Raw genomic sequence first — 20,161 nt, forward strand, 5'->3', positions numbered from 1 at the left:
CAACAGCAAGGACTGCTGTAACAGATTACCGTGCAGTTGCTTGCTTAAAACAGTGGAATTTGTTCTTTCAAAATTTTGAAGGCCAGAAGTCTGAAATCAAGTTATTGGATGGCCACATTCCCTCCAGTGGCTTTAGGAGAATTGTTTCTTGCCTTTTCTAGCCTCTGGTGACTCTAGACATTCCTTGGCATGTGGCTGTGAAACTGCAGTCTCTGCCTCCATCTTCTCCTGTTTGTGTCTTCTCTTCTTTCCTGTGACTTATAAGGATACTTGGGGATACTTGTTACCAGATTTAGGGCTGACCCAAACAACCCAGAGATTCTTAATTATATCTGAAAATGTTATTTTTCCAAATAAGGTCCATTCACAGGTTCCAGCTATTAGGATGTAGATATATATTTTTTTTGGGGGGGGGGCACCATTCAACCCACTACAGGGTTTATAGTTTCTTGGGTTATTACCTTCTTTTTGTCTTTTCAGTGTATTTGTTATTCATTTGAAATGCAGTGGTGTTCACTTGTTTCTGTTTATTTTGTTTTAGATTTCTTCCATCCTTATTTTTTTTGAATATGTAAAACATTAACACAGTGTCAAGAATCAAGAAATTAATAGATATAGCATTACAAATTATGGTGAGTGTTATCAAGGAAATGGACAGGTACTCTGGTCGAAAAGAGTGGAGCGAGCTATATTCACTTAGCTAAAGGGGTACTTACTTGTATAAGTGGCATGTAAACTGAGATTGAAAGAGTAAGGAGAGGCCAGTCATGTAGAAGCAGAAAAAGAGCTTTCCAGCAGACAGAAAAGCATGTGTAAAGGCTCTGATGTGGGGAAAGAGCTTCATGTATCAGAGGAAATGAAAGACCAGTGAGGTGTATTTAGTTCTGGCAAGAAGGAGCACAAAGTAAGTGAAATTGTAAAGAAAGCTGGGGCTGGAAAATGTCAGTTTTTGTGCACTATGTAAAGAGGTTGAAAAGCCAGCGAAGGATGAAAAGCAGTGACATTTTTAGAAATATATTTTTAAAGGACTATATTGATTGCTTTGTGGAGCATATTAGGCAAGAGTAAAAGTAGAGAGACTAGTAACAGGTCTATCATACTGCATAATAACTGATGTAGAGACATATTGGTTCATATAAGAATTGTAGTAGTGGAAAAGAAAAGAAGTAGATAGATTTGAGATGTGTTTGGGACTGAACTGACAGGACTAGCGAGTGGATTGGATCTGGGTGTATAGAGAGAGGAGGGTTTAGGGGTTATGGTTAGTGAAATATTTAAGGATTACTTCCAAGTTTGTGGCTTCCCTGGTGGCTCAGATGGTAAAGAATCTGTTGGCAATACGGGAGACCCAGGTTTGATCCCTGGATCGGGAAGATCCTCTGGACAAGGAAATAGCAACTCTCTCCAGCATTCTTGCCTGAGGAATTCTGTAGACAGAGGAGCCTGGTGGGCTACAGTCCATGGGGTGGCAACACTTTCTTTCTTTCCAAGTTTGTAGCTTTAGCAACTAGGAAAGAAGTTTAATGCAAATGAAGTGGGCAGTAAGAATCAAGACTCTGCTCAATGTTATGTAACAGCCTGGATGAGAAGAGATTTTAGGGGAGAATGGATATATGTATATGTATGGCTGAATCACTTTGCTATTCACCTGAAACTATCACAGCATTGTTAACCAGCTCTACTCCAATATAAAAGAAAAAGTTTTTTTAAAAAAAGAATCAAGATTACTCTGTTGAACCTGTTATGTTTGAAATGCCTATTACATGCAAATGGAAATGTCAAAGCTGATAGTTGACTATATACATATTCAGCTCAGAAAGGGAAAGTGGAATCTCAAACTTTCTATCTAGTCCCTCCAGGCACTTCTTCAGTACATTTTTTCCTACTGCAGGAAGAGATCCAGATCTCTGGCTGCTATTTGTACCTTGTTAGCATGAGCAGAAAGTCACGAGTTGGCCAGATACGATTGAGGCATTGCGAGCAGCTTGAACTAGAGATGATCTCCAAGCCCATGTGTGGGTACTCCAGTTCCAATTCAGTCTTTCCAGAGAGCCACAGTTATTTTCCTTCCAAGTCATTTAGATATGCAGATTTTACTGCTTTGAGTTTAGCTTTGTTTTGGGCCCTTTCAGAAAAAAAGGCCTTGCTATTATTACACTAAAAAGTATTAGGCTCTTTTCTGCCCCATTTGAACCTGAATTATTGTATGAGACCGCTCTAACTTACTTTGTTACCTAGGAGGAAAATGTATGAGTGTGTGTATGTGTGTTTTGTGTTTGAAATATATATTCTGTGATGGATTTTATAAGTATGTCAGTTTTTATACCAACATCACATTGTTTTATTTATAGTGTTTTTATATCATGCTCCATGTTTAGTAGGGCTAATCTTCCTGAATCATTTTAAAGATGCTTTTTCTTTTCTCACATACATATTTTAAAGAAGTGGGAATTTCCCACCCTCCCATCCTCTTGCTTTTGTCTTGTTTACCTGTAATACTTTCTATTCTCCTTAATTCTTTCCCACTGACTTTTTCCCATTGTCTTTCTTATTGTGAATTTTCTTTTTACTTCTTTTCTAAAAAGAAGCTGTCATTTTCCCCTCTCTTTCCTTTCTTTCTAAGCATCTGTTATATATAAGCACTGTACTGATTCCTGGGCAGAAGGGGTTGCATGGTGAATTAAAATTAAAATAAACAAAGTGAAATAAACAAAGCATATTATGAAATAAAACTGAAATAAAATAATATGAGTTTGTAATTAAAATAGTGTGCCTTGGAGAGGACTAAAAAGTTTTACTTTTAACCACAGTATGTCCGTTTTTGGTCAGTTTGTTTATTTTTACATTTTTTAAGGATTTTTTTCCTTTTTTCTATTTTTTTTTTTTTTTAAGGGTCACACAGCAATGCTTCATACTGGATCATGGCATCCCAAAATAAAGGGAGAATTTATGACTTGCTCAAATGATGCGTGAGTATTGTTGATGGTTCATCTGATACATTTTTGTATTTCAGTATTTTCTTTAACATTTATATTGTAGCAGTTTTGCCAGTAAAGTAAGAGATAGGGATATTAAGAATCCTTATGTTTATGTATTCTTGTTCTCAACTTAACCTTGAACTCAGCTGACATACAAGGTTTGCTTAAATAAATATGAAAGCTGTAACAATGAGAGTTGGTATGAATTCCAGTAGAGTGTATTAGGGAGCACAGTGGATCAGATTGATGCTATTAAGTGGACTCAAATGACTCTAAAGTTTGTTACTTTTTATAGTAAAGGATGATTTCCATCTGAATCTAATAGCTTGTATAAATTTGTTGCTTAAATGATGGTGTTTTGGTAGTAATAACTGAAAAAATTGATTAAATGGTTATTTAAGATTCTTTTGAATTATGTTTGTTGGCTTAGGATTCAAGAATATTACAGGGAATATTTGAACAGCTTTTTCCTATATTGTTATATTGTATGGTTCATTTTTAGTATTGAGTAATTTACAAGAATGAGTTATTTGTAATACTACAGAGAAAATTGCAGTGAAAAATCTTAAAAATAAAAACATTTATATGGTGTTATTTAGGTGAAACACTATTATATTTTAGATAAAAAAGAATTTCTTTGTTTTTAGGTTATTTTGTTTTTCATCCTTTTGTTTTCTGATATTTGTAATTTACCTCATTGCCTTTCACAACTGCTATTCATATTCTTTGATATCTTATGTTTCCTAGAATTAATCTTTAAAATAACAGACAAAAGATATAATTTCACATTCATTGTGCAATTTAGAAAATAACTTGATCTAAAAGGAAATAAAAATTGAGAATATATAGACTATAACTGAAATAGGATAATACAATTGGTTAAAATTTATGGTTAATAGAATTATATAGTTTTCTCTTTTATCTTTGTCTTATTGTCTTTCCAAATACTTAAATTATGTGTGTTTATAGTCATATTCTTTAGCTTTATGAAAACAAATTTAGCAGCTAATCTGAACTAATAGTGTTCCGTGTCCCAGTAAGGTTTATCCTAGGAATCCAAGGATATTTTACAATTAGGAAATTTTACCATTAAGAAATTTTCAGTATAATTCAATATTTAAGAAATTAAAGATGAAGAATCATATGATTTTGTTATATAACAAAATTGAGTTTCGATAGGATTTAGTAATCTTTGCCAGTAAAAGTTCTAGGAATAGGAAGAAATTACTGAAGACTGATAAAAGCTGTTTACCAAAATTTAAAGTAAATATTTTATTATACATTGGCATACTGTTTGCATTTAAATAGGAAGCAAGACAGAGATTCCTACAACTATTTAGAGACTTTATACAGTATAGTAAGAAAAGAAAATATGTAGATTGATGTTAATGTTGGAAGAAAATAAAAAACACAGAGGATCTAAGCTGCTCTGGTGAAAAACTTGAGCTGAATAAAAGCCATTGGGAAAACAGAAAACATCTTGTTCTCAGAACTATTAAGGATGAGGCTGAATGGTGGCTCTAATAGTTGCTAACACAATAACTTTTATGTGGGCTACAGAAGCTTTCCCCAAATGGATTTTGAGTATACATAAATTAGTCGTCGGAAGAAAGACATCCATGGTCAAAAATGTTTGAGAAACTTCGAGTGTTATATGTTCTGAGGCCAGCAATTCACAATAAACCTTTAAATGATTTTGAATAGGGTGTAAAGAAACCTGAAACCTATTTAACTTTGTTTTATCCTCTACATGTTTGGGTAAAGTAGTTTGTCTCATTCTTTGGAAGAACAATTCTTTCATCCCCTGCCCAAGTCACTGACTTACTGGTATATTTTACATTTGAAAATGTGCTCCAATTTCTTTTTACACTGTACAAATTGGGCTTTCTTTGTCAAAAAAGCTGTATACAAGGATGAGTGGCTTTAACCTTAGGGACCCTCCTCCTCCAATTATACAGATTCTTTACTACTTTTTAGAGAAACCTGTCACTAATACATTCAGATGGTTTGCAGTTTGATTGATTTCTCCTTGGCCTTTGAGGATAGTAATTAGCAACGGACTAAGCTATAGGAGATCGGTCCAGATACCTAGATCAGTCAACAGATAGAGTGTGCGCACTGTGTGTGAGGTGCAGTGTGTGTCAGGTACCCTGTGTGACCCAGGTCTGCCTTCATAGGACTTACATTCAAGTGGAGGTGAGTGCTGGGGGGTAGACACGGTACAGATACACTAGTAAATTAATATTGTTTTATATAGTAATAACTGTGAAGAATAAAGTAAAATAAAGCAAAAGGACAGAGAATAGAAGGGTGTAAAATACGTGAAGAAAGCCTTGGAAGAGGTGATATTTTAGTTGAGATACCGTGCACATAAGACATCCCGAGGGAAAAGAGCTTTCCAGGCCAAAATAGCAGCATATTTCAAGACCTTAAGAAGAGAATGTAATACAGCATATTTGGGCGACAGAAAGTCCAGTTGGACTGACATTTTGCTGATTGTTAGGAAAGGTGAGAATGATATGAATTGAATTTGAAGAGGAAGGCAGATTCTACACCATATAAAGTATTGAGGCTAAGGTATAATGGGCTAATATTTTAGTATAGTCAGAAGGCAAGTCATTGAAGAGTATGAGATCTGTACCATAACATTATTGAAAGTCAAAATCAATATTAATGTTTTAACGCCAGGCTGTTCTGTCAATGGGATTTTCCTGGCAAGAATACTAGAGTGGGTTGCCATGCTTTCCTTCAGGGGATTCCCTGACCCAGGGAGCGAATCTGTGACTCTTGCTTCTGCTACACTGCAAGCATATTCTTTACCTCTGAGCTAACAGGGAAGCCCCACATTGTGAGCAGGACAAAGAGAAAAAATATCAACTGCACATCTTTCAAGCTTCAATAATCCTAAATTATTTAGGATTTAAACTAGGATCATTTCATCAGACTTCACTGAGCTCATATCAGTAATATCCTCTTCTCTTTTCCCCATTCACCTTTTATTTCTCCTTCCTTCTCCTCATTTTGGGCATCTGGGAGAATACATTTGTTTTGGATAGTATGGCCATGGTATAGAGAGCCTCTCAATATAGTTATCTATCTCAGCACCTGTGTATTGTCACAGTTTTATGTATTTAGTGTGGACACACAGTGAATGTTTGCCAGGCTATGGCTGTCAGCAGTGTAGGGGGACAGGGGGAGCCCTGGCGGGCCAGTCCCAGCCATTCACATAAGGAGCACAAGTTATAAATATGTTTGGATCCAGTAGGAGTGAGGCATCAGCATTTTTGAGAAACTATTCCAAGGGGACACTCAGTATTTTGTTCTGGCCTCATGCACCAAATTAAATTATGGATGTTTCTTCTGAATGTGAGTTGGAAATGCTAGTGCTTTTACTTCTTAGTTTTATGAGTTTCAGTGTGAAACATGATCCCAGGATCGTGTTCTGGGATCATATTCTTACTTCAACTTAGAAATGAAATAAAAAAAGAGAGAGAGTACTATGGCAGTCTTTTAGGTTTTCCCAAGTTTACCGGAATGAAACACAGACAATAAAGCAGAGCTTACTACATTATGCTTGGAAGTAAATGTTAACAAAAACCAGATGGTAATGAAGATGAAAATGCTTTACTTATCCAGAGGAAGTCATTTCTCTTTGTGAATTTATATAATCTGATAGGGGAGCATTTTATAATTGGAGTTGTAGTAGTGTACAGAGTGAGAATACAAGTGATGCAAGTGTACAGAATTCATACTAAGCAAGTTGCAGCTCAGCAATGAATCAGATGCTTCCACCTTGCAGGTTTTCCATTGTTTACTCAGGAGTTTGTATCACAGAGGAATTTGTTCATATCTGTTGTGACTTGTTACCTCCATTTCGGAGCATAGGCTTCTTAAGAGTACTTTATGCTTGCAGTCGCCTGAAATCATGGCATTGCTGTCTGATCAAGCTCTTACCCTACTGGAGGATGAAGGATCTGGTGGAGGCAAGTTGAATTGTCCTAGCTGAGGCTATCCTAGATCAGCTTACAGTCAGCCAAGCCCCAGATTTGTGAGAGACCCCCAACCTAGATTAGCAGAACTGATGACAGATACATGAGGTAACTCAGGTAGGACAGAACCACCCCCCTAACTTGTAGACACATAAACAGTCATACATGTCTGCTGTTGCTTTTTCTTTAACTTTTAAAATCTTTGCTTATCTATTTTTTTGAAATACAGTTGATACACAATGTTGTGTTAATTTCTGATGTACATCAAAGTGATTCAGTTATACATGTATGTGTGTGTGTGTATATATATTTATGCTCTTTTTCAGATTCTTTTCTGGTACAGTTTATCACAAGATATTCAATATGATTTCCTGTGCTATATAGTAGGAACTTGTTGTTTATCTGTCTTTTATGTAGTAGTTTGTATCTGCTAATCCCAAACTCACAATTTATCCCTCCTTATCCTCCCCTTTCCTCTTTGGTAACCATACCTTTGTTTTCCACATCTGTGAGTCTGTTTTGTTTTTTTTTTTTTAATTTCATTTATTAAATTTGGCTGCACCTCAGTGGGATCTTTAGTCACAGCATGTGGGATCTAGTTCCCTGACCAGGAATGGAACCTGGGCCCCCTGCATTGGGAGCACTGAGTCTTAGCCACTGAACCACCAGGGAAATCCCTGTTTCTGTTTTGTAAATAAGTTCATTTGTATCATTTTTAGATTCCACGTGTAAGGGACATCACATGATATTTATCTTTCTCTGTCTGATTTACTTGACTTAGTATGATAATCTCTAGATGTGTCCATGTTATTAATACTGCAAATGGCATTATTTTCTTCTTTTTTAATGGGTGAGTCATGTTCCATTGTGTATATATACCATATCTTCTTTATCCATTCATAGATCGATGAATACTTATATTGCTGCCATGTCTTGGCTATTGTAAATTAGTGCTGCTGTGACATTGGGGTACATGTAATTTTTCAAATTAGAGTCTTTGGATTTATTCCCAGGAATGGGATTGTTGGATCATTTGATGACTCTATTTTTAGTTTTTTTAAGGAACCTCCATGTTGTTTTCCATAGTGACTGCACCAATTTACATTCCCACCAACAGTGTAGAAGGGTTTCCTTTTCTCCACACCATCTCCAGCATTTATTATTTGTAGACTTTTTGATGATGCCCATTCTGACCGACATGAGGTGGTATCTTATAGTAGTTTTGATTTGTGTTTCTCTAATAATTAGCGATGGTGAATATCTTTTCATGTGTCTATTGGCCATCTCTATGTCTTCTTTGGAGAAATGTCCATATTCAGGTTTGCTGCCACTTTTTGATTTGGTTTTTGTTTGTTTAATACTGAGCTGTATGAACTCTTTGTAAGTTTTGGAAATTAAGACCTTGTTGGTTCCATCGTTTGCAAATATTTTCTCCCTGTCTGTAGGTAGTCTTTTCATTTTGTTTATGGCTTTCTTTGCTCTGCAAAAGCTTATAAGTTTAATTAAATCCCATTTGTTTATTTTTGCTTTTACTTCTTTTGCCTTGGGGGACTGACTTAAGAAAACAATGGTACAATTTATGTCAGAGAATGCTTTGCCTATGTTCCTTTTTAAGAGTTTTATGGTGTCTTGTCTTATATTTAAGTCTTTAAGCCATTTTGAGTTTATTTCTGTGTATGGTGTGAGTGAGTATTGTAACTTCATTGACTTACATACAGTTGTCCAGCTTTTCCAATACCACTTACTGAAGAGATGGTCTTTTCTCCATTGTATATTCTTGCCTCCTTTGTTAACAATTAATTGACCATAGGTATGAGTTTATTTCTGGGCTCTCTCTTCTGTTATCGATCTATATGTCTGTTTTCTGCCAGTACCACAACTGCAGCTTTATAGTATTGTTTGAAGTCTGGAAGACTTATACCTCCAGCCTTGTTCTTTTTCCTCAATATTGCTTGGTATGCCTGCTGTTTTAAGTCATTAAATTTTGAAAATGTTTTATTATATATCATAAATAAAATGAAAATGTTTTATTATATATTGATTATTAACTGATACAGATGATATTATTGCTTCATGTTACATAAAATCATGATTATATAGAAGAATATCTTTGTTCTTAGAAGATACCAGCTGACGAATTTAGATGCCATGTGTCTTGAGATATGCAACTTACTTTTAAATGGTATAGCAGAAATAGTGTATTTGTGTATATTTGTATGTGTGTGTGTATGTATATATGAATGTATATATATATATATGGAAAAGAGAGAGACTGAGAATATAGATGTGACAAAATGAATGTTAGGGTACATGGTGTTCATTGGAAAAGGTTCAGTTCAGTTCAGTTCAGTCACTCAGTTGTGTCTGACTCTTTGCGACCCCATGAACCGCAGCACAGCAGGCCTCCCTGTCCATCACTAACTCCCTAAGTCCACCCAAACCTGTGTCCATCGAGTTGATGATGCCATCCAGTCATCCTCTGTAGTCCCCTTCTCCTCCTGCCTTCAATCTTTCCCAGCATCAGGGTCTTTTCCAATGAGTCAGCTCTTCGCATCAGGTGGCCAAAGTATTGGAGTTTCAGCTTCAACATCAGTCCTTCCAATGAACTCCCAGGACTGACATCCTTGAGGATGGACTGGTTGGATCTCCTTGAAATCCAAGGGACTCTCAAGGGTCTTCTCCAACACCACAGTTCAAAAGCATCAATTCGTCAGCACTTGGCTTTCTTTACAGTCCAACTCTCACATCCATACATGACCACTGGAAAAACCATAGCCTTGACTAGATGGACCTTTGTTGGCAAAGTAATGTCTCTGCTTTTTAATATGCTATCTAGCTAGGTTGGTCATAACTTTCCTTCCAAGGAGTAAGCGTCTTTTAATTTCATGGCTGCAGTCACTGCCGGGAGCCAGCCCACGAGATCCCCACTCATGACAGAGTCATGAGGAGAAGGACTGACGAGCAGAGCAACTCAGGCCTCAGGGATTCTCGAGAGGCTGTCTCAGCGCTCACCTTAAAAATAACATCTCTCTTTCTGATGCTATAATAAACCTCTTCTTATTTTCTATGACTTCGGCAAAAGGCCTTTCCTGATTCCCTTCTAAAATAGATCATTCTGAAACCTCAAACCAACAAGGCCTCTGAATGGTAGCACCCTAAATAAAATCATCTGGGATATAGAGTATGCTGATCTAAATTCCTTTTGCTAACATATTGGTTTGTTTGATAAATGTACCTGTGCCTTTGGAGCTAATGTGCATAACTGCTCCCTAGTAAAAAACAGCATTGAGAGCCTCCGCACAGAAAGCCCCCATGGGCACAAAAACCCTTCACAGGAAAAAAAGGCTTGTTAGGAAATACAAAAAATATTGCTTTGTGAAACTGTTACTTAATCTATATTTACTCACTATGTTTTTACTCTTAACATATTTAGCCTATATAATGAAAGCATAATAGTTAGGGATTTATATAAATAGAATTTTAGCTTTAATACAAATAATAAGACAATTGTTGATTTAACTGATGATTCTTACTTAGAGCTGAATTTCAGCTTGCTGTTCTTTGACTTTATGGAACTACATTCCTTTCTGTTAAGCTCAAGGCATACAGTAAATTACCAAAAACAGGTTTTACCTTAAAACTTCCTGTTGAAGAATTCTTTTCTGATGTGCCCTATACAAAAGTGTTCTGATTGGTCAACCTTTATCAATAGAGAGTCACAAGGTGTTAGCAGGCCACCAGGCCAGAAGTAAACAAAATGAGGCTTTTTGTAACTAAAGACACGCAAACGGCTTCGATGAGGGTTGAAACTGCTGGCCCATTGAGCTAACTTAATGGGGCCATTAAGATATACCCATTAAGCTAAGTTGGTATGTTCCTTGAGCTAAGTTGGTATGTCCGTTAAGCTGAATCGGTATGTCCCTTAAGCTGGATTGGTATGACTCTATACTTTACATTTGTTTCTATATACCACTAAAAATATAAAAGCTGTCTTAAAAAACAATAAAGTCGGAAGACACTTGGAAACGCTGAATTACTGAGACTCGCTGTGTCTTCTCATTCGTATCGCCGACGCCGTCCATCCTGAGGGAACTCTGGACCCACTGGAGCTGGACTCCGGCAAGTCACCATCTGCAGTGATTTTGGAGCCCAGAAAAATAAAGTCAGCCCTGTTTCCATTGTTTCCCCATCTATCTACCATGAAGTGATGGGACCAGATGCCATGATCTTAGTTTTCTGAATGTTGAGCTTTAAGCCAACTTTTTCACTCTCCACTTTCACTTTCATCAAGAGGCTCTTCAGTTCTTCTTCATTTTCTGCCATAAGGGTGGTGTCATCTGCATATCTGAGATTATTGATATTTCTCCCGGCAATCTTGATTCCAGCTTGTGCTTCCTCCAGCCCAGCGTTCTCATGATGTACTCTGCATGTAAGTTGGTATATGGGTATTTATTGTATACTCCTTTTAACTTTTTTGTAACTTTCAAGCTTTTCCAGATAAAAATACTGGTAAAGATACTGAGAAATGCACTAACAAAAGAAACCAGCATTTTCTTTAGACATAGTGGTACAACTCCCTCTGTCTCCTACAGCCAACAACACCTGTTACACTCTGGGCATAATGTTCCCAGGAATATACTTTGGGAAAGAAGATTGCCACTAGTAAATGATTTTTACAGTGGGATTCAGTAAATTATAATTATTTTTAAAATTTGGTTGCAGCTTGTAATGATGCACTTTACCAATTAAATTTTTTTAGTCAATTTTGGCAAGGCGTAATAGAAAGAGCATGCACTTTCCAGGCCAAGAGGAACTTTAGTACTCCACCACTCATCATAACCTTGAGCTGGTAATATACCCCTGAATTTTTTGGATATTATACCCCAGGCTTTTTCTGGAAGGCTGCTAGGCATATTTGACTTGATTTTTATCATCAATAACATAAATATAATAATAAAGTTCTCCAAAGAATGATGATTTATATAAATGGATCTCAGAAAATTAAACTTTTCTGTAATTCAAAGAGTTTTTTTCTATTTAAATTTTTTTAGGAAACTTAAAAAATATATTAGCTTTCTTTATGAATTATATTTAAAACACTTATGAATACATAAGTGTTAACATCTTCATAATCTATAAGTTGCTACATCATGGTATATAATATGCTTTAGAAAAGTCTTGGTACATGCAGGCCTATTTTATAGCTTTTTGAGTTCTTTGCTATTTTTACTTTGTAATTTCCCCTTTCTATTAATTGTTATTCTCGGTAATGTTGGTATGGTGATCTAAGTACCTCAGTTTCTCTCTGCAGTTTTTTGCTTCTATTAAGCTGTGGGCTGGGGCTGGGGTAGCTTTTTAGAATTTGTGCAGAAGGAACAGGCAGTTGGTGTAACATATGAGTTTTATCTTTTAAGCACATTAATTTTTGCCATCTGTGGCTGCTAGGAGACTTTTTCTTGCTTACTTTCTGATTCTGGGCAGTTTTTGTACTGTCCATGCTGCCAAATAAGTAAGATGGTGTTTATATTCCTATTGGTTCTTTTTTGGTGATCCCCTTATAGAAACAGAAAATAACATTGTTTTCAGATGTTAACTGGAATTATTGTGGTGATCACTTTGCAATATGTACAAATATTGAATCATTATGTTGTACACCTGAAGCTAACATTTTATGTTAGTTATTCCTCATAATGGTTCAAGATCTTAAACCATTTAGATCTTGTGTCTACACTATCTGACTTTGTTTTTACCTGATTCAATTCTTTGATCCTTTTATCTAATGCTTTTTAAACTGTTTTTGAACAGCTACCAACATTTGTAAAATTAATAGCTTTGATTTAAAACATTTAATAGAAATTTTACATGAAACATAACTTCATTAAAAAATTAATTAGAGGAACTTTCTTGGTGGTCCAGTGATTAAGACTCTGTGCTCCCAATGCAGGGGGTCTGGGTTCAAACTCTGGTCAGAAAACTAAGATCCCACAGGCTGCATCACACAGCCAAGAAAACCCCCCAAAACCGAATTAGTTAGGATTTAGGTGTCAGCAGACCCTAAATTCTGAGAATAATTTTACTCAGACTTGCTGGTGATTATGGTGAAATATGCTTATAATAAAAGACATAATTACTCAGATGCATTTTAAATCTCTTTTTCTTCATAAGTTCTGAGATTGATGAGAATTTATTCTCAAACTGCTGCTGTAATTGAGACGTGCACATTTTGGTGTTAGTTTGATTTAGCTTCTATTGACAATCTTTTTCTGTAGGCTTGAATGGAAAAAAAATAGAGATCTTCTTTTCATTTTATCATACATTCATTTGGTTCATACAAATTCATTATTCTCAAAATAATTTCCTTTTACTCAACTCTATTTTATTTCTATTGAGAAACACACCGTAGGTAAAAAGTCTGTAGATTTTAAAATAGTGATAATAGCTCATTGCAGAGCTATTATCACTATTAAATTATTATCATTTTAATATTTATTATCAATAATATATTAATTAGTAATATAGCCATCAATTAATATATTAATTAACAACAATAATTATGAAAATTATTACTATTACTGTTAATATGCTGCTGCTGCTAAGTCGCTTTAGTCGTGTCCGACTCTGTGCGACCCCATAGACGGCAGCCCACCAGGCTCCTTCGTCTCTGGGATTCTCCAGGCAAGAATATAATTATAAATATTAAGAATTTGTAAGAATACAAATTCTTTAAAAGATTAGGTTTAGAACTTAGATTAGGGTTTATGATCGTGGTTGCCCTCTAAATATCACCATTCATCATTTTATGTGAGTTAATTTGTTACACAGACTGAGGTTGGATTTTTGTTTCTTTGTTTGTAACCTATTTTATTTTAAATGGAAAATATCAGTGTTCTCAGTTCCTGTCATGAAATGTGATACAGTGAAACTCAAAATCCTGAAATGTGTCTTATTTAGAGAACAAAATGAATAGTTATTGAGAACTATGCAGTATTTGGGGCTCTAGAACTAGTTTTCCCTTAGAAATTGCTAACAGCCTAAAATAAAATAGGGCATTATTTAATCAGTTTTTTTTAATGACTTGAAAACACGACATCAAAAACAGTCCAGATAATTTTTGATTTCATGGTGATTGAAAGTAATTGGGTGCTGATCTTAAATAGTTAGCACTAGATGCAGAGGAGAAATTTCATATTTTACCTGTGACTTTATGGATGAATTATGTATTTATTACTCTGTTAACTGGTGATGACATGGTTTGACTCACTAATAAACCTTATTTTTTAAAAAAATAGATTTAAAAAAATTAAAAAACCTGTAGCACAATTTTTTAGTGTCATTAATGAAACAGATGCAGAACTGGTCTCTTATATTCTTTTTTTAAGTTGAGATATAATGTCATTTATGTTTTATAACTCAAAATATGCTAATAAAGTATTACCAAGGGAGTTGAACTTACTGAACAGGTGAGAGTTATTTACACTTAAGCATTTTAATTTTACATACATTTAAATTTTTAAGCTCCTACTATGCTTGAATAGCCTTTGTTTGATTATAATTTTCCTAGTCGTTTCAACTTAGGTATATTTTTGTCATGTGTTTACAGTATAATACTTCATCTTATGTCTCTAGGAATTATACAAAAATTTAATGTCACATTATGCTTGATTTTTGTTGTTGTTCAGTCGCTAAGTTGTGTCCCACTCTTTGCGACTCCTGCAACTTGCAAGGCTGTCCTCCACTGTCTCCCTGAGTTTGCTCAAATTCAGTGATGCTATCTACCATCTCATCCTCTGGTGTCCCCTTCTCCTCTCGCCCTCAATCTTTCTTAGCATCAGGGTCTTTTCCAGTGAGTTGGCTCTTTACATCAGGTGGCCAAAGTATTGGAGCTTCAATCCTTCTGATGAATATTGAGAGTTGATTTCCTTTAGGATTGACTTGCTGTCCAAGGAACTCTCAAGAGTCTTCTACAGCACCACAGTTGGAAAACATCAGTTCTTCGGTGCTTAGCCTTCTTGTGGTCCAGCTCTCACATCCATACATGACTTCTGGAAAAACCATAGCTTTGACTAGACGGACCTTTGTTGTGATGTCTCTGCTTTTTAACACACTGTTTAGGTTTGTCATAGCTTCTCTTCCAAGGAGCAAACATGTTAATTTTGTGGCTACAGTCACCACCTGCAGTGATTTTGGAGCCCAAGAAAATAAAATCTGTAACTGTTTCTACTTTTTCCCCATCTATTTGCCATGACATGATGGGACCAGATGCCATGATCTTCATTTTTTGAATGTTCAGTTTTAAGCCAGCTTTTTTACTCTCCTCTTTCACCTTCATCAAGAGACTCTTCAGTTCCTCTTCACTTCTTGCCATTAGGGTGGTATCATCTACATAGCTGAGGTTGTTGATATTTCTCCTGGCAGTCTTGATTCCAGCTTGTGATTCATCCAGCCCAACATTTCTCATTATGCACTCTGCATATAAGTTAAGTATGGGTGACAGCATACATCCTTGAGTACTTCTTTCCCAATTTTGAACCAGTCCATTGTTCCATGTCCAGTTTGAACTGTTGCTTCTTGAGCTGCATACAGGTTTCTCAAGAGACAGGTAAGGTAGTCTTGTATTCCCATCTCTTGAAGAATTTTCCAGTTTGTTGTGATCCATACAGTCAAATGCTTTAGCATAGTCAATGAAGCATTTAAATTTTAGGTACTTTTTATACAAAATGTTGTTCACGTGTACTGTATTGCCATATGTAACAAGAGTAAGGTTGACAGAAACTGAGATGAACTTCAGATTTATATTTTACTTTATTTGCACACTTTTCATAGTTGTTAATCAGTAGCTTGTTTTGGCTGTGGGAATATCAGTGCTGAACAATAATTTCTATGTAGGTATTATAAATGGTAGAAGATGTTTTTTAGTGTTTTCATTATCTTGAAATCCATAAGAAAAACATCATTAATTTCATCAATATGTCTCTTACATCAGTTCAATTTATAAAATACTTATTCATTCATTTCTGTGTTTAGTTTTAAAGGGAATGTGAGTGTCTCCAAATGTTGATGAGTATACTTGTTTACTGGGATCCCTAGGTTAACCAAGGATTTGATAGAAGGTGGTTTGAATTTTCTCCAGGGATTTCTGGGCCAGGCAAAGTAGCTTCAGTACAGCTGGTCTATTCCATGCGTGACTGAATGGATCTGTATGTATGACTAATATACCAATGCTGTTATGGTGTGTGGTGGCCCTCTTGGCCATTTATGGAGTAGTTGTTTATGAAGAAGAATATTGTTATGGTGAAAGTTGTTGAATTGAATTTAGTTGCAGGAATGGGAATAAAAGATGTTTCCATATCTTGCATTTTTGCAGTTCTTGAAACTCATAATTCAAATTCAAATATTTCTTTGTTTTGAATGTCAGTTTTTGAATGTCTTAACTATAATAAGTGATTTTTCCTTTTCATCTTACCCTTTCCATTTCTCTCCTAAGTTTCTGTGACTACATGGCAAATGTAGATGTATAATGTTTCTGAATTCCTTGCTTTCTATTATGTTAAAACTGTTGAATCCATTACCAACTTTGAAAAAATTGTCATCTCATCTTTTCAGTTTCATAATTACAGAGTTGATGAAGTTAGGGCGACAGATTATCAGGCACTTTGCTACAAAGTGTGAATAATGAGTTGCCCTTTTCCATTGCTTCTTTTTAACTTCTAAGTTTATATGACTTGTAAAACTATTTATATCTTATAAACTATCCTGTCTTATGATGTTACTTCTAAAACTTGTCTTGAGGAAAATGTTAAATTTTGTTACTGCTTTTAAGAAAGTCTCCAAGTGAAAATTGTTTATTCTTTTCCTGATAATATTTTTCTGTTTTTATAATAGTAATAAAATCAAGTAGACTATAAAGTAGAAATATCTCATAAATTGTTAATTACAAGCTTTCCTTTGATACATGTTTCCTTAGTGGGGTGTGTTCTCTTAATCTGAATAAAACAAATGATATTTTTGGAAAGCTGTACTAAATTATCTATAAATAGAACTAACACACTTTTTAACTACACTTCATATGGTCACTTACGTCTTACAATAACAGTCTGTGTTTTCATGAAGGGAATAAGGCTCACTGATGACATTTTCTTCAACTAAAATGTGGTTACATAGCTTTATCTCTACATAGAATAACTGAAGAAGTAGAGCAGCTTCTGGTTTATATCAGATAACTATGTTGTAGTTAGCATTCTGTGTCTTTCTTAGGTGGTTTTACTTATAGGTCCCAAATAGGCCAAAGATTATGATACTTGTTCATAACCCGTTACATAATTTATTTTTTCACAGAAAAATATACCCTTTGCAAACACACAGCTTTTAACATTCTTAATTCCATTCTGTTCTTGTAAAATCATTTTGTCTATCAGCCAGCAAATATTTATTGACAACCCACTGGGTGCTCTGGCTTAGCTAACTTTGTGGATAAATAAAGCAGTTCTTCCTCTTATAGAATTTAAAAGACAGTGGGGAGATAGACATTTGAAAATACTTGTGAATAGCAATGTAAATGATTATGAGTGTAAAATGCCATGAGGGAACAATACATGAAAGACCTAAAGTATACTGCTGCTGCTAAGTCACGTCAGTCGTGTCCAACTCGATGCGACCCCATAGACGGCAGCCCACCAGGCTCCTCCGTCCCTGGGATTCTCCAGGCAAGAACACTGGAGTGGGTTGCCCTTTCCTTCTCCAATGCCAGAAAGTGAAAAGTGAAAGTGAAGTCGCTCAGTTGTGTGTGACTCTTAGCGACCCCATGGACTGCAGCCTACCAGGCTCCTCTGTCCATGGGATTTTCCAGGCAGGAGTACTGGAGTGGGCCGCCAGTGCCTTCTCTGTCAAGTATACTAGAGAGGCAGTAAAAGGTTTTTGAGGATGTGATGTTTAAGCTGAGATGTGAACGATGAGTGATTATTGGTCAGCAGAGAAGGGGGTGCTATCCCAGACAGAGTAAACATCGTATTAAAATGCCTGTTACAAGAACAGAGAGAAATCCAACGTCACTAAAACCCAGTGAGCAAAATGGAAAGCAGCATGCAATGAATTTACTTAGGTAGATGGGGACCAAATCATGCAGGACCTTACAGACCATGTTGAACACAATTGGATTTTATTCCAAGGACAACTGCAAGAGCTAAAAGGATTTTTAAGCAGGGGAGTGACACAGATTTACATTAAAATGAATTACTCTAGCATCTCTATGGAATAAATTGAATGATTGGAGGTTGAGGTGGTTGTAACCATATTCTAAGAATTTTATAATGAGTGACTTTCATTCTGTTAGGTCAGTGATTCTTGTTTTCTGCTTGTAGGATTTTCATATATGGAACACTCCCATCAGTAATACTACTCATTTTTTGTAGTGAATCTAATCTCCATCCATATGCTACCCACACCTCAGGTGAGAATCACTGAGCTAGTCCAGCCCTTATCTAATCTTACTGATAGGAAAATTGATGTTGAGAGAAGTGATTTAGCCAAGGTCACACAGATAGTTAGCCACTGGTAGAGCAAGCACTTCAAGTGGCCATTGAGAAAATCTTCCAGAGCCCTTTTCACAAAATTTCTGCTAGATTAGTGAAGTTAGTATCATCAGTTAGAATGTATTTACTATGTACTGTGGATTGGCTATTAGAAAGTATTAAATATATGTAGCAAATTCTCTAATGTAAAGATCCAGTATAGGAGATGATGAATGAAACTGATTTGCAGCAGCAAGTTTCAAAGTATGATCCAGGGACCTTGGGAGGTCTCTGAGATCTTTTTTGCTGCTTTACAAGGTCAAAACTATTTTCATGAAAATGGTAACTCATAAAAAAATGGCTTTTTTTTTTTTTTTTTTTTTTACTGTGTTGACATTTGCACTAATGACACCAAAGCAGTGGAGGTAAAGCCCCTGCTATCTTGGCCTTAGTCAAGGCAATGGTATCAAACTGCAGGAGTATAATTATTTTATCTACTGCCACATAGTTATAATTTTTTTAAAAAATGCCAGTTTTACTTAAGGAGGATGTCTTTGATGAAGCAGTAGAAATCATTAGTTTTGTGAGATCTTAACCCTTGAGTACATGTCTTTACTGTTCTGTATGACAGCATGGGAATGGCATATAAAGCACTTCTGCTGCATGCCAAAACATGATGGCTTTCTGAAGGAAAAGCACTTGGATGATTCCATTGTGAGCCAACTTTTTTTTCATGGAACATTATTTTTACTTGTAAGAACTAACAGCAGACAAATTATGATTATACAGATTAGCTATTTGAAAGACATTTTACTTAAAAAAATGAACAAAGTCACTTATTTTAACAAAAACAGTTGGCAGGTTCATGTCCAATGATGAAATTTGAGTTTTCAGGTAAAATATTTGCTGTTCAGTCTTTCAGTCATGTCTAACTCTTCGCGACCCTAGGGACTGCAGCATACCAGGCTTCCCTGTCCTTCACTCTCTCGTAGAGTTTGTGCAAAATCATGTGCATTGAGTCGATGATGCCATCCAACCATCTCATCCTCTGTCGCCCCTTCTCCTCCTGTCCTCAATCTTTCCCAGCATCAGGGTCTTTTACAGTGAGTCGGCTCTTCGAAGTATTAGAATTTCAGCTTTAGCATCAGTCATTCCAGTGAATATTCCGGGTTGATTTCCTTTAGGATTTACCGGTTTGATGTCCTTGCTGTCCAAGGGACTCTGAAGAGTCTTCTCCAGCACAATTGTTTAATGAAACATATCAAGATTTTGAAGCTTTGCATAGCTCAGTGACCAATATTTTTCAAGTGACCAGTGCATGATGTTACAGAAAGGATTTCTGGGAAGTTTAAGATAAACCTATAGATTTTAATATAAGATTATATAAAGTGTATGATTCCAGCTTCCACATAGTAACTAACTTTAAGAAACTGCCACTGGTTGAATTTTAGTGCAGTGTTGAAGAACATCAACAACTATCTGAAAAGGCTATTAAAACACACCTTTTTTCCCACTGCATACCTGTGTGATGGATATCCATTCATGTGGTTTAACAAGAATGACATATTGTAACAGATTGAATACAGAGTTACTAAGTACTGTCCTCTACTAAGCCACACTTCAAAGTGATTTGCAAAAATGTAGAACAGTGCTAACTTCTTACTATTTTTGTTTGCTTTGGAAAATA

General features: G+C 35.7%; 1 protein-coding gene across 11 annotated transcripts in view; it reads left to right on the forward strand.

The window, feature by feature from the left end:
• The window catches only part of WDR70 (WD repeat domain 70), a 320,625-nt gene that overhangs the window by 96,244 nt on the left and 204,220 nt on the right, over positions 1-20,161 (forward strand). For all 11 annotated transcript variants that reach the window (XR_014062734.1, XR_014062733.1, XR_014062731.1 and 8 more), the window contains one exon: positions 2,893-2,969. Coding sequence is in view for 7 of the 11 variants with exons in the window: in XM_081522027.1 (XP_081378153.1) it covers positions 2,893-2,969 (77 nt within the window). In the remaining 4 variants the exon portion in view is untranslated. The remainder of the gene's footprint in view (positions 1-2,892; positions 2,970-20,161) is intronic.

The sequence above is a fragment of the Giraffa tippelskirchi genome, chromosome 8, assembly GCF_054371585.1.
Source record: "Giraffa tippelskirchi isolate mGirTip1 chromosome 8, T2T-mGirTip1v1.2.pri, whole genome shotgun sequence".
Taxonomy (NCBI): Eukaryota; Metazoa; Chordata; class Mammalia; order Artiodactyla; family Giraffidae; genus Giraffa; species Giraffa tippelskirchi.